This window comes from Rhipicephalus sanguineus, chromosome 6, assembly GCF_013339695.2.
Source record: "Rhipicephalus sanguineus isolate Rsan-2018 chromosome 6, BIME_Rsan_1.4, whole genome shotgun sequence".
Classification (NCBI taxonomy): Eukaryota; Metazoa; Arthropoda; class Arachnida; order Ixodida; family Ixodidae; genus Rhipicephalus; species Rhipicephalus sanguineus.
This window is the reverse complement of record NC_051181.1, coordinates 3,612,326-3,629,324: the sequence shown is the minus strand read 5'-3', so window position 1 is coordinate 3,629,324 and position 16,999 is coordinate 3,612,326. Positions and strand designations below refer to the sequence as shown.

The 16,999-nt window shown below is 46.8% G+C and overlaps 1 protein-coding gene across 1 annotated transcript in view; it reads left to right on the top strand.

The window, feature by feature from the left end:
- The window catches only part of LOC119395576 (serine/arginine repetitive matrix protein 2), a gene marked incomplete in the record, with an annotated part of 233,461 nt that overhangs the window by 170,648 nt on the left and 45,814 nt on the right, over positions 1-16,999 (top strand). Inside the window, 1 exon segment of the mRNA XM_049416681.1 lies at positions 3,534-3,578. Within this exon segment, the coding sequence (XP_049272638.1) occupies positions 3,534-3,578 (45 nt within the window).

Below are 16,999 nucleotides of genomic sequence, written 5' to 3'. Positions count from 1 at the left end.
ATCTAATCACCCGTTCTGGCCAGTTGTCGGTCTCTTTAAGCTTTTCGAAAAATTCTTTCGGCTGTATATTCCTGGGAAGAGTCCGACTCATTCCAGGGTGTTTTTCACGCCAAGCCCGAGGAGTGCTTCATGACCCCTTTAAATAGTCAGAACTGTATATGCAGTTCTTGCATTGAAGAGAAAGCTTGTTTTTTACCACTTAATGTAGGTGGATTTAACTGCTGCCAATTTTGGTGCATCATTGAGCACTCAAGAGCGCTTTGGTGGCTGAACAAATGCTATAGATGCTTTTGTTTTTGTCACAGGCAGAGTTGTACATAGTGCGTTACAAGTAATCAATTAAATTTTCTTGTAATTTTGCAATTTGATCGATTACTTTTTTGAAATGTTTTGGGTAATTGAGTTAATTTTCTTGTAACTGATTACCAGTAATCAGTTACTTTTTTCCTCCAAAATCAAGTTGTAACCAGTCTTCTATGGCTGTCCTCGTCCCGAAAAATATGCGACTGCTCTGTAGGTCAGACAGGGTGTTTCTACAGAGCCTACTTTTTTAGCCTTTCCTTAGTCTCACCTGCAACACCTTACCCAAGCGCCAGCAACAGCGAGGTGCAACGCTTAATAGAGGACATGAACACTAGCATTGAAGCACTGTACGAGCTGGTGCACAGGGTGTTCCTACCTTATAATACCACCCATCCCTCCAGCGCACGGATTGAGAGAGTGTTCAGTGTAGCAGCTGACCTCTTAGCGAAGAAATGTGCAAAAATCAGCGACGACAACTTTGAAATACAACTCCTGTTGAAAGTTAATGACGTGGAACACTATCATAGAAGCCATAGTAAGCCTCCAAGCAATCACGGAGCAAACCTCCAGTCTTCTCTCTACCATGCAAACCACAGTAGAGCACTGCACGGGCCCGGGCCGGCCCGAAAGCCCAAGCCCGGCCCGCGGGCCGGGCCGGGCCGGGTAAGGGATTGTTGGATCGGGCCGGGCTCGGGCCCGTGATCTTCGGGCTCGGGTAGGGCTCGGGCCTGAGCCAGGCCCGTATTAGGCCCGGATATCATACGTATCTGTATAATCACGCTCCGGACACCCGACGCGTCACGTCGACGGGGATCGCTAAAGAGGCCGCCGGCTGGTTCACTTCGGCGCTCTAATAGTTGTTTTGGAAGCCCTTAGTCCGGTCTCGCTTTAAGGTGTAACATTTTCAAAGATCGAAGGCGGTCACACGAAGACGACGAGACAGCCATCTTCAGGGAACAGCGAGGACGGTGGCTCGCTCTCTAACGGGTGTGCCTCGCTTTGACAGATCTATGGCACTGCGGTGGCGGTGACTCGGGGAAGTAGGGTGGGACAAAGAACGTTCTTGTTTTGAACACGAAAACGTTGTGTACGTTGGGTGCAGTTGCCTGCCAAGGAGTCAACACGACAGCTTTGATTTATGTAACGCTGCCCAGCCTGGTGTATTCCTACCAGAAGCAGCTAGAGCACGTTATTTTGTTCATTGCATTGTGCAATAGATGAAGTTTACAAACTTGCTACTTTTACTCAACAGCCCTAGCTCGTATGCAATTGATGTAAAACTTAAACTAAAAATGTCTGCCATGTTTTTTTTTTCAGTTTATGGAGGTATATTTTGTAGTAGTTTTTTGAAATGCAAAAATAAGATTGCGTGCTTAGCACTGCGTGCGTACATGAAACAGCCAGCTATGACTCCAATTATATTTTATATTGCCCTGCAATTATTTCGCAAGAGTGTTACGGGCGTAATTAACCGAAAGTATACACAGCACCAGTGAAAGTCGTGACACTGAAAGAAGTTCCTAAAACAATCTCTAGAAAATATCTTGTGTGCGGCAGGTATCTTCACAATAACCGAAGGTTGGACAGTGCCTCCTTTATGCTCAAGGCATAACTAGCTGAAACGGGCCGGGCCGGGCCCAAACCTTTCGGGCCCGGGCCGGGTACGGGCCACATTTAAGAACACCGGGCCGGGCTCGGGCGGGCCGGAGCATGGCGTTTTCGGGCCGGGCCGGGCCCAGGCCGGAAAAATCGGCCCGTGCAGTGCTCAAAACCACAGTACCATAAAATTCCGAGCAAGCACCCCCCCCCCCCCCCCCCCAACGAAGTCAAAATTTCTGGCAAAGTGGTGGGGGGGTCGCTATCTCAGAACGGCACCGAAATTCATGATGGCGGCAAAATTTTCGCGCCAGAAAAAAAACGCAGTGCGCATGGTTTAAAATTTTATTACAGCGAACTTTATTTAGGCCCAGGATTTGTTGTAGCTTTTAATCGCTTTCAAAACCATCGAAAGACTCCTCCGAGTCACTTTGACCGCACAAAAAAGACAAGGACAGAGGGAGGTACGACGACACGGACCGCCCGTGTCGTACCTCCCTCTGTCCTTGTCTTTTTTGTGCGGTCAAAATGTCAAACAGTAAGCACCAACTAGGCCAAACGCAAGTTCTCCTCCGAGTCAGTTGCAAAAAACAGGTCGCAGCATTCCGCTTGAAGTCCACCGCTGTCTTCTGCTGGCACCACAGCTCCAACATCGGCCAGTCCGTTGTGCAGGTCGCCGTCCTCCGAGCCATCGAGCGCATTACTAATGCCGCATCCCTTGAAGGACCGTGCCACCGTCTCCTCTGGTACAGCGGCCCACGCCTCGGCAACAAAATCGAGCACATGTTGCCACGACGGCTTCTTCAAATTTCCTTTCGGTGTTCGTGCTTCCTCACGCATATACTGCTCCCACAAATGCCGCAAGGTGGACTTCAACGGCTTATTCCAATACACGTCAGCAGGCTGCAGGATGCTCGTGCGCCCCGCAGGCACGTAAAGCATGTCAGGACCACGAAAAACAACAATATTTGTAGAAAAATCCACGGAAACTTTTTTTGTCAACTGGATGTGGCAGGCCACTGCTGCCTGGGCGCGTTTTCATGGAGCGGTGGAGGGGGGGGGCTTTCCTGAAACGGCGCGGATATTTGAAATTGCTAGTGAAGTTGAGGGGGGCACTTGCTCGGAATTTTACGGTAGTTCGTTGTAGTTTGAGTGAACTTGTGTTATTGTGTTATGGCAATAAAATTTTGAAGGAAAGTAACGCGAAAGTAATCTATTGCATTTCTGTAATTGCTCAGTTACTTTACTGAGGCTGTAATTGACCACTGTAATCAATGACATTTTAGAGGAAGTAACTGTAATTGTAACCGGTTACTTATTTTCTGATAGAGTAAAAGAAGGACACCGACCATGAAATAAAGTACGGAAAAAGACGTTTCAGGATTGTGAACAAGGCTTCCGCCAGGGGAACCAAAACGTCTTTTTCTGTACTTTATTTCATGGTTGGTGTCTTTCTTTTATTCTTTCATGTTACTTCCCAACCAGACGGGCTTCTGTCAAAGCCTCGACTTCATTACTTATTTTCTGCAACTTGTACAAGTGTGGTCACAGGCAATGCTGCATGGTCTTTGTTGCTTTTCTCCTCAAAGTGGGGTGACTAAGTGGTGTTTCTTTTCTCCTGCCTCTCGGAGCAGCACTTTGCCTCTCGGACGCATCGCCTGGCTGTGGGTTCTCATGGGGTGAGTATCGGGGAACACTGTGCCTCATTAATTGCCGTCAGTTATGCCTCTTCGCATTTCTTTCCGATATTTCACTGGAGTTATGGTCCATATTCATTCTTAGTAGAGAATGTAGAGAAAACTGTGAAATTGGTATCATTATGCAAGTGTCACTTTTTTTTTTGCTGCTCAATTCTTTTTCATTTGTGACGCTTCAGCAACTGCTGGAAGTATGTGTGACTTAAAGGCCAACTCCAGCGATTTTTTGAGGTCGATGGATCTCAATGAAATTCGCTGGGTACGTTCCTTTGCCCGTTTCCGTCATTTATGCCAAATTACAGGCTTGAGACATGCGCAGATTGCTTGCAAATGAATTTTAAATATTGTCTGCAGACGCCCTCCTGGCTTCCCACAATTATTGGCAACATTGCATCTGTGACGTCAGTATTGGGAAGGCGGCGTAAGTGACGCAGCCGAGGGCACCGCTAACTTCGGCGCTTCGGCCGCTACAGCAAGCGTCTGCTGTGCACAAGGCGACAGACAACGCTGGTTTGGCCGGCACTTCGCTGGTCGTCCCGACTGTCACAGTTTTCATACTCCTGCGTGGCCAGCATGCCTTGCACGACTTCCGGTTCGTTCGTAACGTCTACGTCATACGTAGACAGTACACTTGGTTGGGTTTCGGTTTTGGTGTTGCGCTTTTTTGCTTATTTAAAATTATTCTCCAATTTGCCGAGTATTTCTGCTATCGGGCCCGTAACAGGAGCGTCTCAGGAACATAAAAGCACCATTACTTCGACATGGCCAAAAAATCGCCGGAGTTGGCCTTTAATGTCAATTTCGATCAAGCACAGTGGTAGCGTGCTGCCATCATAAAAAAAAGACATGCCAGAAAGCCCAAAAGAGAATCTTCCATCAGTTATCGGTACGTCCTGAAGAAATGGCCACTGTTCGCTATTTAAGGCCAACCCTCAGGTAGTGGAGTTCTGGGACGAACTTTGCGCTTGAAAAGAATGCCACTGCACTGCCCCTCATGCTCTGGCAATACCTCCACTCTCAGCCACTGATAGCAGGCAGAGGCAAAACTGTTGGAGTAGCACACAGATGTGCCTGTGCCTGTAAGTCCCAGGAGGCAGCAGCCACAAGTGGTTGGAGAAATCTGCTTTGGTAATTGGTGAAAATATCCTGTCGCAGTGCCCACCCAAAATTTGAGAGGCTGGCTGCCATCCTAGGATGATGCTCTCTGCTTGGACTCGGTTTGCTCCATGATGGTCGTGCCACTGCTGGTTAGACGATCCATCAAAGATGAACACTCCCTGTTGTGGGAGGGTTGATGTTGCTTTCCCAGTCTTTTCTTTCTTCAGAACAAGTGCAACAGAGTAATTGCATGCTGTGCATGGAAACAAATGTAACCATGCTGCAGCTTGTGTCGCCATTACTGGTGCTACACATTTCGGTTTCAGTTAAATAAAATACGTCCACCTACAGTTGCTTCCTGTAGGCAGCATATGTGGTTCCTAATCAAAGGAGAGCTGCACAAGAAGCTGCTGGGGGCGCTCCCCAAAGGCCAGATTACTGAGTGTCGGGGTGGAATTTTATGCTTTTTTATTCAACCACTTTATATATTCGAGTCCTCATTGAAGTGGGCACAAAAACAAATAGTGGGTAACAATACAAATTTTGGGAAAGCGGGTGGCTATAGTGCAGAAACGGATAAATGATTCCAAAATGCAATAGGAAATCGCGAGAAAGGATAGGGCGGCATTTTTCGAGGAGGGCATGGAGAAGTGGTTCCTGGCCAAAACAGTGTGAGTGCAGTTTTCCAGGGATGCATTGTCTGATGCTGTTTCTTTTAAATGGGCACTAAAGACAAATATTAAGTTGACGTTGATTGTGGAAATAGCGGTCCAGAAACCTCGTAGGGCTACTTTTGTGCCAAGGAAGTGCCTATTTTGAAATAAAATCGCGTTTTAGTGGTCCGCATCGCGTTAGCGCACTTCAGATCACCCGCCTGAAAGTGGTTTTTCTAATGTCGCTGTTGCCGTGCCCAACGTTGCCCGCCTTCACTGCGTAGCAGCGTGCACTGGCAGCATGCACCATTCGGGCATCCGGTAACATCACATGCATACGGAATTTTGTCGAACTTTCTGTCAGAGCAACTTCACGAGCACGCAAAACACACGCGGCAGTACGCGATCCCGAAACTACCACTGAGACGCGACCGCGTGAGGGAAGCAGGGCGCCGGGTGAAGCGCAGTTCGGCAAAAACAGAACCTTTCAACCCCGCGCGCCGTTCCCGATGGCAACGCCAAAGAGGTTCTTTTTTCCATTAATCAAACAGAAACGAACAAGCAGCATTTTATTACTTCTCTTGATGCACGGAAGGTTCTTTTTTTATTGCAACACGTTTGATTATGAGTGATTAATTGTAGTCAGATTCTCTCACGTCATCGCGATAATTTTCAAAATGTCCCGCTCATGGCACTCATCGTGTGATACATTTAGCTTAATTTCTCGGTAAGTAGGGCACTGCTGTTGATAATATTACCGTTTTAGATGTTGTCATACATTGAGCTTTCACTCAGACATAAATTGTTATTTGCCTTTAGTGTCCCTTTAACGCTTTTCGCGCTTCATCAGTGGTCATAGCAACACTGTGTTTGCATTATCAGCAGGAACAATGGATAAGAGCAGCACCAAGTTGAAGGAAAAGGCATCACTGCAACGGTTAAATACATGAACTGTAATTTGGTTCCCAGAAATGTAACTGCAAATTGCCAAGAAGTAATTGGATATTCCTTTGCAGCAGGCATTATCCACCCTCATTGTGTGCACACATTGAGTACATAGTTGACAATATGTGTGTGTCGCTGTTTAACATGTAATTGACTAGTGCTGGACGTGTAAAAAAAAACTCATCTGACAAGTCGCACAAATTTAGCTTTGAACTGACTGGCTTAGCTTGTTTTGGGAGCAGCCTGCAGCTCAATTACAGTACACTCAAACAGAACCTGAAGGGACCAGCCAAATATGTTCCATTTACTGAAAGATGAACAAGGGTGCAGAAAACAAGTACGAAACCACCGTATTTACTCAAATCTAGGCCGGCCCCGATTCTAAGCCGACCCCCGAAATTCGAAAGGCCAGAAAAAAAAAAACTTAATCATTGTGCTTGAATCTAAGTCGACCCCCCCTCCCCCCACACACACTTTCGCACATCGTTTTCAAAAAAAAAAAAACATCGGCTTAGATTCGAATAAATACGGCAATCTTGTCAGAAGCACTTGTTCCATTATGTACTCAGAGTCCACTGTTGTAAACACGTGTTGGCGATGATGAAAACTAAAATTTATGTTTTAATTCATGGGGAAATTAGCAACTGGTCACGATTATGAAATATTGCTAGGCAAGCTGCATTAACGTCTCAAGTTTCAATTTTCTTTTACATTAAGGCCAACTCCGACGATTTTTCGAGCTCAATGGATGTCAATAAAATTCACTGGGTACGTTCCTTTTCATGCTGCCGTCATTCTTGCCAAATTACAAGCTAGAGAGATACGCAGATTCATTACAAATGAATTTTGTTGATTGCCCCGCTCTCCCCACCTTGCTTCCTTGAATTATTGGCAACATTGTGTGCATGACGTCATTTTTGGCAAAGTGGAAGGGACTGAATCGAGGGGCCACTCAACGTCTGGCTATCTGCAAGGCAACAATCGTGTGTGTTTGGCCAGTGCTTCGTTGGCTGGGCGTGCGAATTTCAGTTCCTTGTGGGTGTGCATGCGATGGGTGGCAAGTGGTGTTGCGTTGCGGGCGGCACACGATTCCCCGTTGGCTGTCACGAAACACTTTGGCTTAACACCTTGGCATTCACGAAACACTCGCACCTAAGGATTACCTTGCGTCTTTATAATTAGAGTGTTTTAGCTAGCAATGCCAGTTTACCGCACGGAAAGGTCGGTAATACCATACCGGCTAAAGAGTGCACATGCGTTAACACTACGGTACGGAAACACCTTCCGTAATGTATACAGGGTGCACTGTGACTGGGCCTATCAGAATACGGTGAGCTACGTGTCGTGTGAAACAGCATAACCTAATCAAGTAACGTTGGTGCGAAAGGTGACTCGTACTTGGCTTATATTAAAATTCTTTGGCCCTACCAATGCGTTGTGGAACGCCGTTATTGCCAAACTTGTGCATTCCCATAGCAAAATTAAGAAGCTTTAGTTAGCCCGCAAATTTCTCAGCGATAGCATTTTACCCAATCGTGGCCCCACGAACTTGAGCTGCCCGGACATGTGGCACCATCTGGCGGTGGAATGCGCAGTCAGGCAAGCAAAGAACTAAACAGGTGTCTTCCACATAATCGAAGAGGAGTGGCGATTTTAGTTGGCCTGCAACTGTGTCGTAATCGCAGCTGTCGTTTGCGACAGCTCCAAGGAGCTTGTGCACATGGCATCGTCAGTCACAGACATGGTACGACTGTGGCGACAGTGTCACCTTTTCCCTGAGCGCCTGCTCTTAGCCGCTTTCGCAGCTTTCATACTACATGCTGCCGGGATTGCACGATTTCCAGTTTTTGTCAACTTATACGTCACGCAAAGACAGTACGCTCAGTTGCCTTTATGCCTCAGTTGGCCTTTAAAGGCCAATTCCGGCGATTTTTGACCGTGTCAAAGTAGTGGCGCCTTTCTGTTCCTGAGGCGCTCCTGTCACGGGCCCAATAACAGAAATTAGAGCTGTGCACAGGCCGTATTTCCGAGCCCGAGCCCGGCCCGGGCCCGCTGACTTTGTCGAAGGCCCGCCTGAGCCCGACGGCAAAGGGCTGCGAGCCCGCCCGGCCCGGCCCGACGTACGAAAACACCATCCCGGGCCCGGCCCGACCCGGCCCGGCTTTTTGAAGGTTCGCTGCGGGCCGTTCGCGTGATGTATCGCGTAGTCGAAATCGCGCGATCGCTCGGTTTTTTCACATTTGGAAACCATCTCTCATCACCCAGAAATCACAAAACACCCGAACCGAATGTACATCAGCGACGTACTAAGCACATCAGCTGTACACCAACAAATAACGTAATAATTATGCACGTGCACATAAAAAATACTGCGAGACAATGGTAAACGTTTTACGTACCAACATGCAACAAATATTTTATTTTCATTGCATACCTGCCAGGGGCATAGCCAGGGGGGAGGGGGGTTCAACCCCCCCCCCCCCCCCGAAATTTTTCAGTTTTGCTTGCGTATATATACACGCGCACATACAAACGCACGCACGAACATACATAAAGTATGGTTGAACCCTCCCCCCCCCCGAAAAAAATTTCTGGCTACGCCCCTGATACCTGCGACAGCGCGGCACTTTTGCTATACAAGTAGACGGCCTCATGCCAGCGACAATGGAGACCGCTCGCCAAAGCCGTCACGTGTGTGGGGTATGCCCATGCAAGCGTCAGCGCGTCAGCTTGCACGAAGGCGATCAACGTTGGGTCCCTCGTCGCTGTCGTGTGCATTTTCACTCATATGGGATTTGGCCTTAAATCTAACGCGAACAGTCGCGTGGCGCTGTCACTAGCTCAAGTGGTGTTACTTCTCTGTTTGTCGGGGTGCAACAGGGGCAGTGGTTTACCTGCTCCCCTTTTGTTTAAAGTAGCGAATGGAAAAGAAGAGCGGTAAAGGGCGTTCGCTGAAAAGGCGCTGCATGTGTGCTAGAAAACAATTCCCGCTCATTCTCTACATTTCGGGCTTGAGTCGGGCTTTGCGCCGGGCCCGAGCCCGGCCCGATAAAACTGCAAGTAGCCCGAGCCCGGCCCGGGCCCGAGGTGAAAATACGTCGGCCCGCCCGAGCCCGGCCCGCGGGCCGGGTCGGGCTCGGGCTTTCGGGCTACCCGGAGCCCGTGCACACCTCTAGCAGAAATACTTGGTAAATTAGAGAATAATTTTAAATAAGCAAAAAAGTGCAATACCGAAACCGAAACCCAACTGAGTGTACTGTCTACGTATGACGTAGACGTTGTTACGAACGAACCGGAAGTCTGGCAAGGCATGCCGGTCACGCCGGCGCGGAGTATGAAAACTGTGACAGCCGGGACGACCAGCGAAGCACCGGCCAAACCAACGCTGTCTGTCGCCTTGTGCACAGCAGACGCTCGCTGTAGCGGCCGAAGTTAGCGGTGCCCTCGGCTGCATCAATTCCGCCGCCTTCCCAACACTGACGTCACAGACGCAATGTTGCCAATAATTGTGGAAGCCAGGAGGGCGTTTGCAGACAATCTTTAAAATTCATTTGCAAACAATCTGTGCATGTCTCAAGCCTGTAATTTGGCATAAATGACGGAAACTTGCAAAGGAACGTACCCAGCGAATTTCATTGAGATCCATTGACCTCGAAAAATCGCCGGAGTTGGCCTTTAAGTCTATGGGGCCACTACTGGCGCAGAACTGTATGAATTATTAGCATCCAAATATCCACATAAGTGACTGTAGTAGACAACACAATTTATTCTGACATTCGTTAGTGTTGTTCCTGTGGTTGTAATAAAGTCTCAAGACGTGACATTCCTACACGGAAGAGTGCAGCAAGGGGCAACTCTGTTCCTTGTGGACCGTGTATGGCAATTCCATGCAGGGCTTCTTTGTTGGAGGAAACCACACGATGCTACAGAGGTTGTTTCCGTTGAAAATTGTTGCCCAATGCGAAAACTTTGGGGGTCATGTATGTAAAAAGAAATTAGGGAGAATTGTGGATCAGTTGGGGAACTTGAAAGTGCCAGCTAGCTCTGCAGAAAGAAAACAATGCACACATACTCAAGTACCACATGGGCCAAGGCAACAACTACAGTGCAGTGGTAACATTAATCTTAGTCCCTGTTTTAAGTACAAGACATTTCTAAGCGAAGCAAAGGCACTTTGAGGATTTCTTTCTCTCTCTCTCTCTCTCTGGGCACTCTCGTCGTCATCTCCTTCACTTGGTATATATTGAAATTGGCATGCAAGGGTATGACTACAGTGTACGAGGGGGAGTGCACGGAACAGCCACACCAACAATTCTTGGAAAGTGAAGCCCAAAGAGGGTCAAGCTGCTTGTGGCATTGCGATCAGTAGCCTGCAGTATGTGGTTATTTAAGAGCTGCATGCAGCTCTACCAAAGTGATGCAGAGCTAGAATGCCCACCTCCCACACAAAAGACCCAGGTTCGAGTTGCAGCTGTAATTGTGTTTCCTGTCTTTTTTTAAATGCGAAGCATTTCTTAGCGAACTTCTGCAACTTTGAGCGTATCTATCTGTCTATCTAGCTGCCTACGACTTTGTGCTCTCCTGGCCGTTTCGTTAATCGGATGTATACCAAAATCGGTATGGCATAACATGACCGTATTACGAACATAAATGACAGGTCAGAACATGAAAATCATGACACGCATGTCATGAACAGCATGATTTACATTCCACTGCCGTGGGGCTCTTGCGTCTGTTCCGTTAAGTTCATATATACCAAAATTGGTACGACATGACAAGCGTTCCTGACGAACATATTGACAAGTCCCAACGTGCAAATCATGACACGCATGTCATGGGCAGCATGATGTACATGACATGGTCTCGGGGCGCTAGCGGCCGTTTAAATGAATGGATATATAAGAAAAATGGTATGACGAGACATTTCTATATGACGTACATAACTGACACATGGTAACATGAAAATCACGACATGCATGTCATGTACGACATGATTTACATGCCACGCTCATGCAGCACTCGCGGCCCTTTCGCTAGGTTGATATACACAAAAATTGGTGTTGTGCGATGTGATTGTATGAAGAACGTGAATAACAGGTGGCAACATGAAACCATGACTTGTATGTCATGATTTACATGCCACGCTCATGGTGCATTTGCGGCCGTTTCGCTAGCTTGATACACACCAAAATGGGTATTGCGGGACGCGATTGTATGACGAACGTAAATGAGAGGTGGTACCATGAAAATCATGACATGTACGACATGATTTACATGTCATGCTCATGGCGCACTCGTGGCCGTTTTGCTAGATTGATATACACCGAAATTGGTATTGCGTGATGTGACTGTGTGAAGAACATGAATAACAGGTGGTAACATGAAACCATGTCATGTATGTCATGATTTACATGCCACGCTCATGGTGCATTCGCGGCCGTTTCGCGAGCTTGATATACACCAAAATTGGTGTTGTGCGACGCGACTGTATGACGAACGTAAATGAGAGGTGGTAACATGAAAATCATGACATGCAAGTCATGTACGACATGATCTACATGACACTTTCATGGTGCGCTCGCGGCAGTTTCGTTCGCTTGATATACACCAAAATTGGTATTGCGCGATGTGACTGTATGAAGAACATAACAGTTGGTAACACGAAAACAATGACATGCATGTCATGATTTACATGCCACGCTCATGGTGCATTTGCGGCCGTTTCGCTAGCTTGATATACACCAAAATTGGTAATGCGCGACGCGACTCTACGACGAACGTAAATGAGAGGTAACATGAAAACCATGACATGCATGTTATGTATGTCATGATTTAGATGCCACGCTCATTGTGCATTCGCGGCCGTTTCACTCGTTTGATATACCCTAGATATACACCAAAAATTGGTATTGTGCGATGTGACTGTAACGAACATAAATGACAGGTCCTGACATGCGAATCATGTTATATGCGCGTCATGTACGGTATGATTTACATGACACTATCATGGTGCGCTTCCAGCCGTTTTGTTAACTGGATATATACCAAAAAGTGTATGGCATGACACGAGTGCGTGAACATAAATGACAGGTCATGCATTGTATATACCAGAATATACGTTTCATAAGCATCGTATATACCAGATTGTGCATGCATGCGTGCATGGCAGACATGCGATATACAGTAAAAGCTCGTTAATTCGGATTTCACGGGACCGGAGAAAATGTCCGAATTAACCGAATGCCGAATTAACAAATGAACAGGAAAAACAACATTAAAATCAAGTTGGAGAAGCATACCTTATTTGCTGAAGTATTTTGTAATGGTCGTCTGCGTTTTCACGCAGATTCCGGCTTACATTACAATTTTTCTTAACTTTTCCAAATGGCCAACAGCACGCAAACTGTCGGAAGTGCTCAGGCAAACGCCCTCTAATATCAAAGCGCCTCCGAGACTTCCCGTGAGGTGCGATGAGGTCGCGACATCATTAATAATTTCTTGATCGGGCAGGAGACCAGTCGTGGCGACACAATCATCAATCGCGATGTAGTCCTGAAGGGTCATATCTGTGGGAAGGACAGCATCGAAGGTCGGGCAGTCACCGTCGGTGGACTCGGCTGACACCTCGTCGATGCCACCGTCGGCTACTGCCGCATGCTCGGGCCTCACATGTAAACACGGTCACAACGGGTAAAAAACAAGAACTCTGCAAGAAGAGACGGTGCCGACACGACACAAGGGAAAATGGCATCGGAGGCGCAGTGGAGCGAAGACGACGCCGACGTTCGGTGACGCTGCGATCGCCCCCACTAGTTGATGACGATGGCGATGTCACTCAAGTTTCGGTTTCGCCCCAGTGGTGCCAGCGCTGCTTTACCATACATTTTTGTAGCGGCAGCCGTCAGAATTTGTCCGAATTAAGCGGTGCGGAGCCCAATTCTGACGAATTAACGAAGGTTTGGTCCCATAGATTAACATGCACTTTGGCCGGGACCAATAGAGCCGTCCGAATTATCCGAATTTCCGAATTAACGGGTGTCAAATTAACGAGCTTTTACTGTATGGTGAACTAGATGCCATGGCATGAATGATTTCATTTGGCTCAAAGACAAACAAGGCGATGTATGCAGCTCTTTGCTGGCTGCTTCGCATAACATCGATTCCCACAGTGCGTGGGATCTGCCGGATTTTTTTTTTAATGGTATATTCGGTTGAGGCTCTGGTCCTCTGGCTCAAAGTCGGCAGATCCGAGCGCAGCTCGCAATCTGAGCGGGAGGCACAGTGTACCAACCGAATGCATCAATGATCTCAGAGCAGCGCCATGCGCGGACAACGCGGAAAGCCACCGTGTAAGCAAACAATCGCGCGCGACGTCCACAAATAGCAAGTCCAGCTCTGAAGTAACCCAATGCAGCGACAGCTCCGCAAACTTGTTTGCATCAATACAGAAATCGTTGTCATCCAAGCTGCTACCTTTAGGGCCATGGGTTGCGAGGTGCTGTAAAAGCAGCACTGATGATTCTTGCACCTATGTAGCCGCGTCCACTTCGACGTGATGCTGAAAAGTACCTCAAATGTCTGCTTAACTTGCTACCTTTTTAAAAAAAATCGAAGGTACCAAATGTATATTTTACATCTCCCCTATCAGCATATCAAGTTATAAACCAAAAATATGTAATGTATAGTGCTACTTCATATAGATATCTGTATTTTAGAGTGGCTGAAGAAGCTTTGTGCAAAATTTTGTTATGATAGAACTATTTTAAGTGCATGAAAGTTCGTGCACAACATGTCAGAATTGCCTCAGAATGGAAATTGAGAAAATGCATTTGAAAGTTATGAATGTGTGTATTCATCAATATACAGTGCGATTAGCATGAACCTTTGTGAGAGCATAGAACAATCCACACTCTAAACAGCGAGCGCACTTAAAAACATCCGGCTCCATATGTTAATATTTCCCAGCCCTTAATTTAGCCATAAAGGTGCACTCTCTTCACCATGTGGCAGTGATGAGCCCATGCCTCGGCTGTTTTGCATGCAGACAGACTCTATTTTGATCGCCTCTGGTCATGTGAGTGGCCCCAGGGTGACAAGTTCTTCAGGTGGCAGTATATCAAGCTCTTGAAGGATGTGCTCAAAGTTTGAATATCCCTATTGAAGAACTAGGTAGCCATTGTTGCAGCTTCCACAGCTGTACAGGATGGGAGCGTTGTCTTTGGACACAGAAGCCAGACCTTGCTGTTGAGCAAGTCCACAACACCTTGCATCGTTCCTTGTAGACAGTGAACCAAGAGCTTTTCAACTGTGAGGTGCTTATATATTGGAATGTGCAGGCAACCTGTTTGTTGGTCAAGATTAGAGTGTAATCTGTTACGCACTCCAAAGGCTCTGGCACGCCCGTGCTTACACCAGGAAGTCACTCCTGAACAGAATTGGCGACTTCCTGCCATGTTACTAGAATTAAGTAGGATGCTCGCATGGCAAGGATACATTTCCTGGACATTTAATGTGGATGGTTATTGCAATTTCGTAAATATTTTGCAGCTCTTGTGTTGCATCATCTTTCAACTTATCTTCAAGCCTTGTTGAATGCATGAAAACGGCACAGACACAATCCAACAAACCCGCACGACGTTTCGAACAATGTTTCGCTTCGAAACTCCAGCAGGTGTAAATGTTAAATAAACGTGCAGTGGGGCTGTCACCTGTCAACAACCGCGGCAACCATGGCGTCTATATAGTGTGACGTCGCATGTCCTCTCAGCCAGATCTTGCCAATGCTCTCACCTCGAAGTCGGGAGTGGTTGGGTGCGCTCCGAGTCAGAGGCTGACGCTCTGAAAGAACCATCCGAATGTAGTCCGAGAGCTCGACATCTACCACCCGAACATGCGGCCACTTTTCAGAGCCCTCTAGAGCGCTTGAAAATGACCATCCAAATACGCCATTAGTTAGTGTTACTTGCAGTTGTATTGCTTTCCTTTTTTCGTTTCTAAACACTCGCTTCACTTGCTATGCACCGGAAGAAAAAGTAGTGCAAAATCTCAAGTAAAATAAAACAAGCTTGAAAGTGAATGTAAATATTTGTAGCGCCACCATACAGGATTCTACAAAAACATGAAACATGGAGCCTCTGAGATTTTCGTGAATACCAGTCTTGGATACATGCCGTTTTTTAGTCAAAATCTGAGAATTATTGTTTAACAAGTCGTCGTGGCAGTCAGGCTTGTGCATACATACACTTCTTGAGTTTGTTTCTTCTACATGGGGCCCGTTTAAAAGCACCGGAAGTGATGAAATCACCTACGATGTGTTTAACTATAACGTCATCTTGAAGGTGTTTACATGTCTTACATCTTGAACGAGAACAAGGCGTTATGTGGGTGTTATGTGGGTGCACACAATACCTTGTTCTCTGCACTAACGCATACCATTAAAGGGGTACTGACACGAATACTTTCAGTTGTAGTTTTTTTGCGTCAAATGAAGGGTCAAGCCCTCAAGACCCTAGAAAAGGTAGTTCTAAGCGCGAGTGCGGCCTGAAAAAGTGATTACAGTATGTTTTTAAAAGCTAGTTTCGGTTCCTACTGTACCATGACGTAACAACACGGTATGAGCTTCTCGTCACGTGCTCGCACAATATATAGTGACGTTTCTACGGCCGCTCCACACCGTGACTCTGTTGGTGACACACAAGCGGCCATTTTGGAAGTTTTGATGACGCACAAGCGGACATCTTGGAAGTTTTGGTACCTGACGTCATCACAACTAGCCAAACTGCTGCGTGAAGTCACCAGAATTTGTACTGTAGCCGGACGTCACGCTAGTGTCGATGTCTGTGGGTGCGCCATGGAAAAATTGACTTTAATGTCAAATTAAAATATCTTGTCAGCATTTTCTGAGCTTCACACTTGGTCAGAGCCATCTCTGCATACAGGAGATATGCGTGGCAGAGTAAACTCACCTTCAAAAAAAGGTGTCAGTGCCCCTTTAAAGATTTGACGATTTAAAGATTTGAAGTGCACTAATGTACAGCATAGTGCACTTCAAATCGTGCGCCTGAAAAGTCCTCCTGATGTAGCATATGCCTTGCCCAACGTTGCCCACCTTTACTGCCTGGCAGCCAACACTGTGGTTTCTGCTCTGAAGGGCACACTGCACAACATCACATGGACACGGCATTTTGTCAAACTTCCTGCTAGAGCTACTTTCATGAGCATGCAAGTCACATGCAGCAGTACACGATAATGAAACTACCACTGAGGCACGACCGCGCGAGCTGAGCGCGATAGAGCGGCAGCATGGGCTAGTTGGTGATTCATAATCAACATATTTGCACAGCGCTAAGTGAACAAGGTCGTATGACGCATGTTGTGCCCTTTCATACGTCTTCGTTCACTTAGCGCTGTGCAAATATGTCGAACAGAGCGCAACCCTGCTAAAATGGAACCTTTGCACAACCCGCGCCGTTCTTCACTTTAACATCAAGTTCTTTTTTCCATGAATCAAACAGAAACGCACAAGCAGCATTTTATTACGGCTTGCAATGCTCGGAATGTTCTTTTTTTATCATGAGTAGCTCGAATAATAGTGATAATTTGTACTCGGGACTCTTGACATCATCGGCCTCATTCCAAAATGTCTCACTGGTGGCGTGTATAGTATCCTATATTTACCTTAATTTCTCAATTACTAGAGCTCTGCTA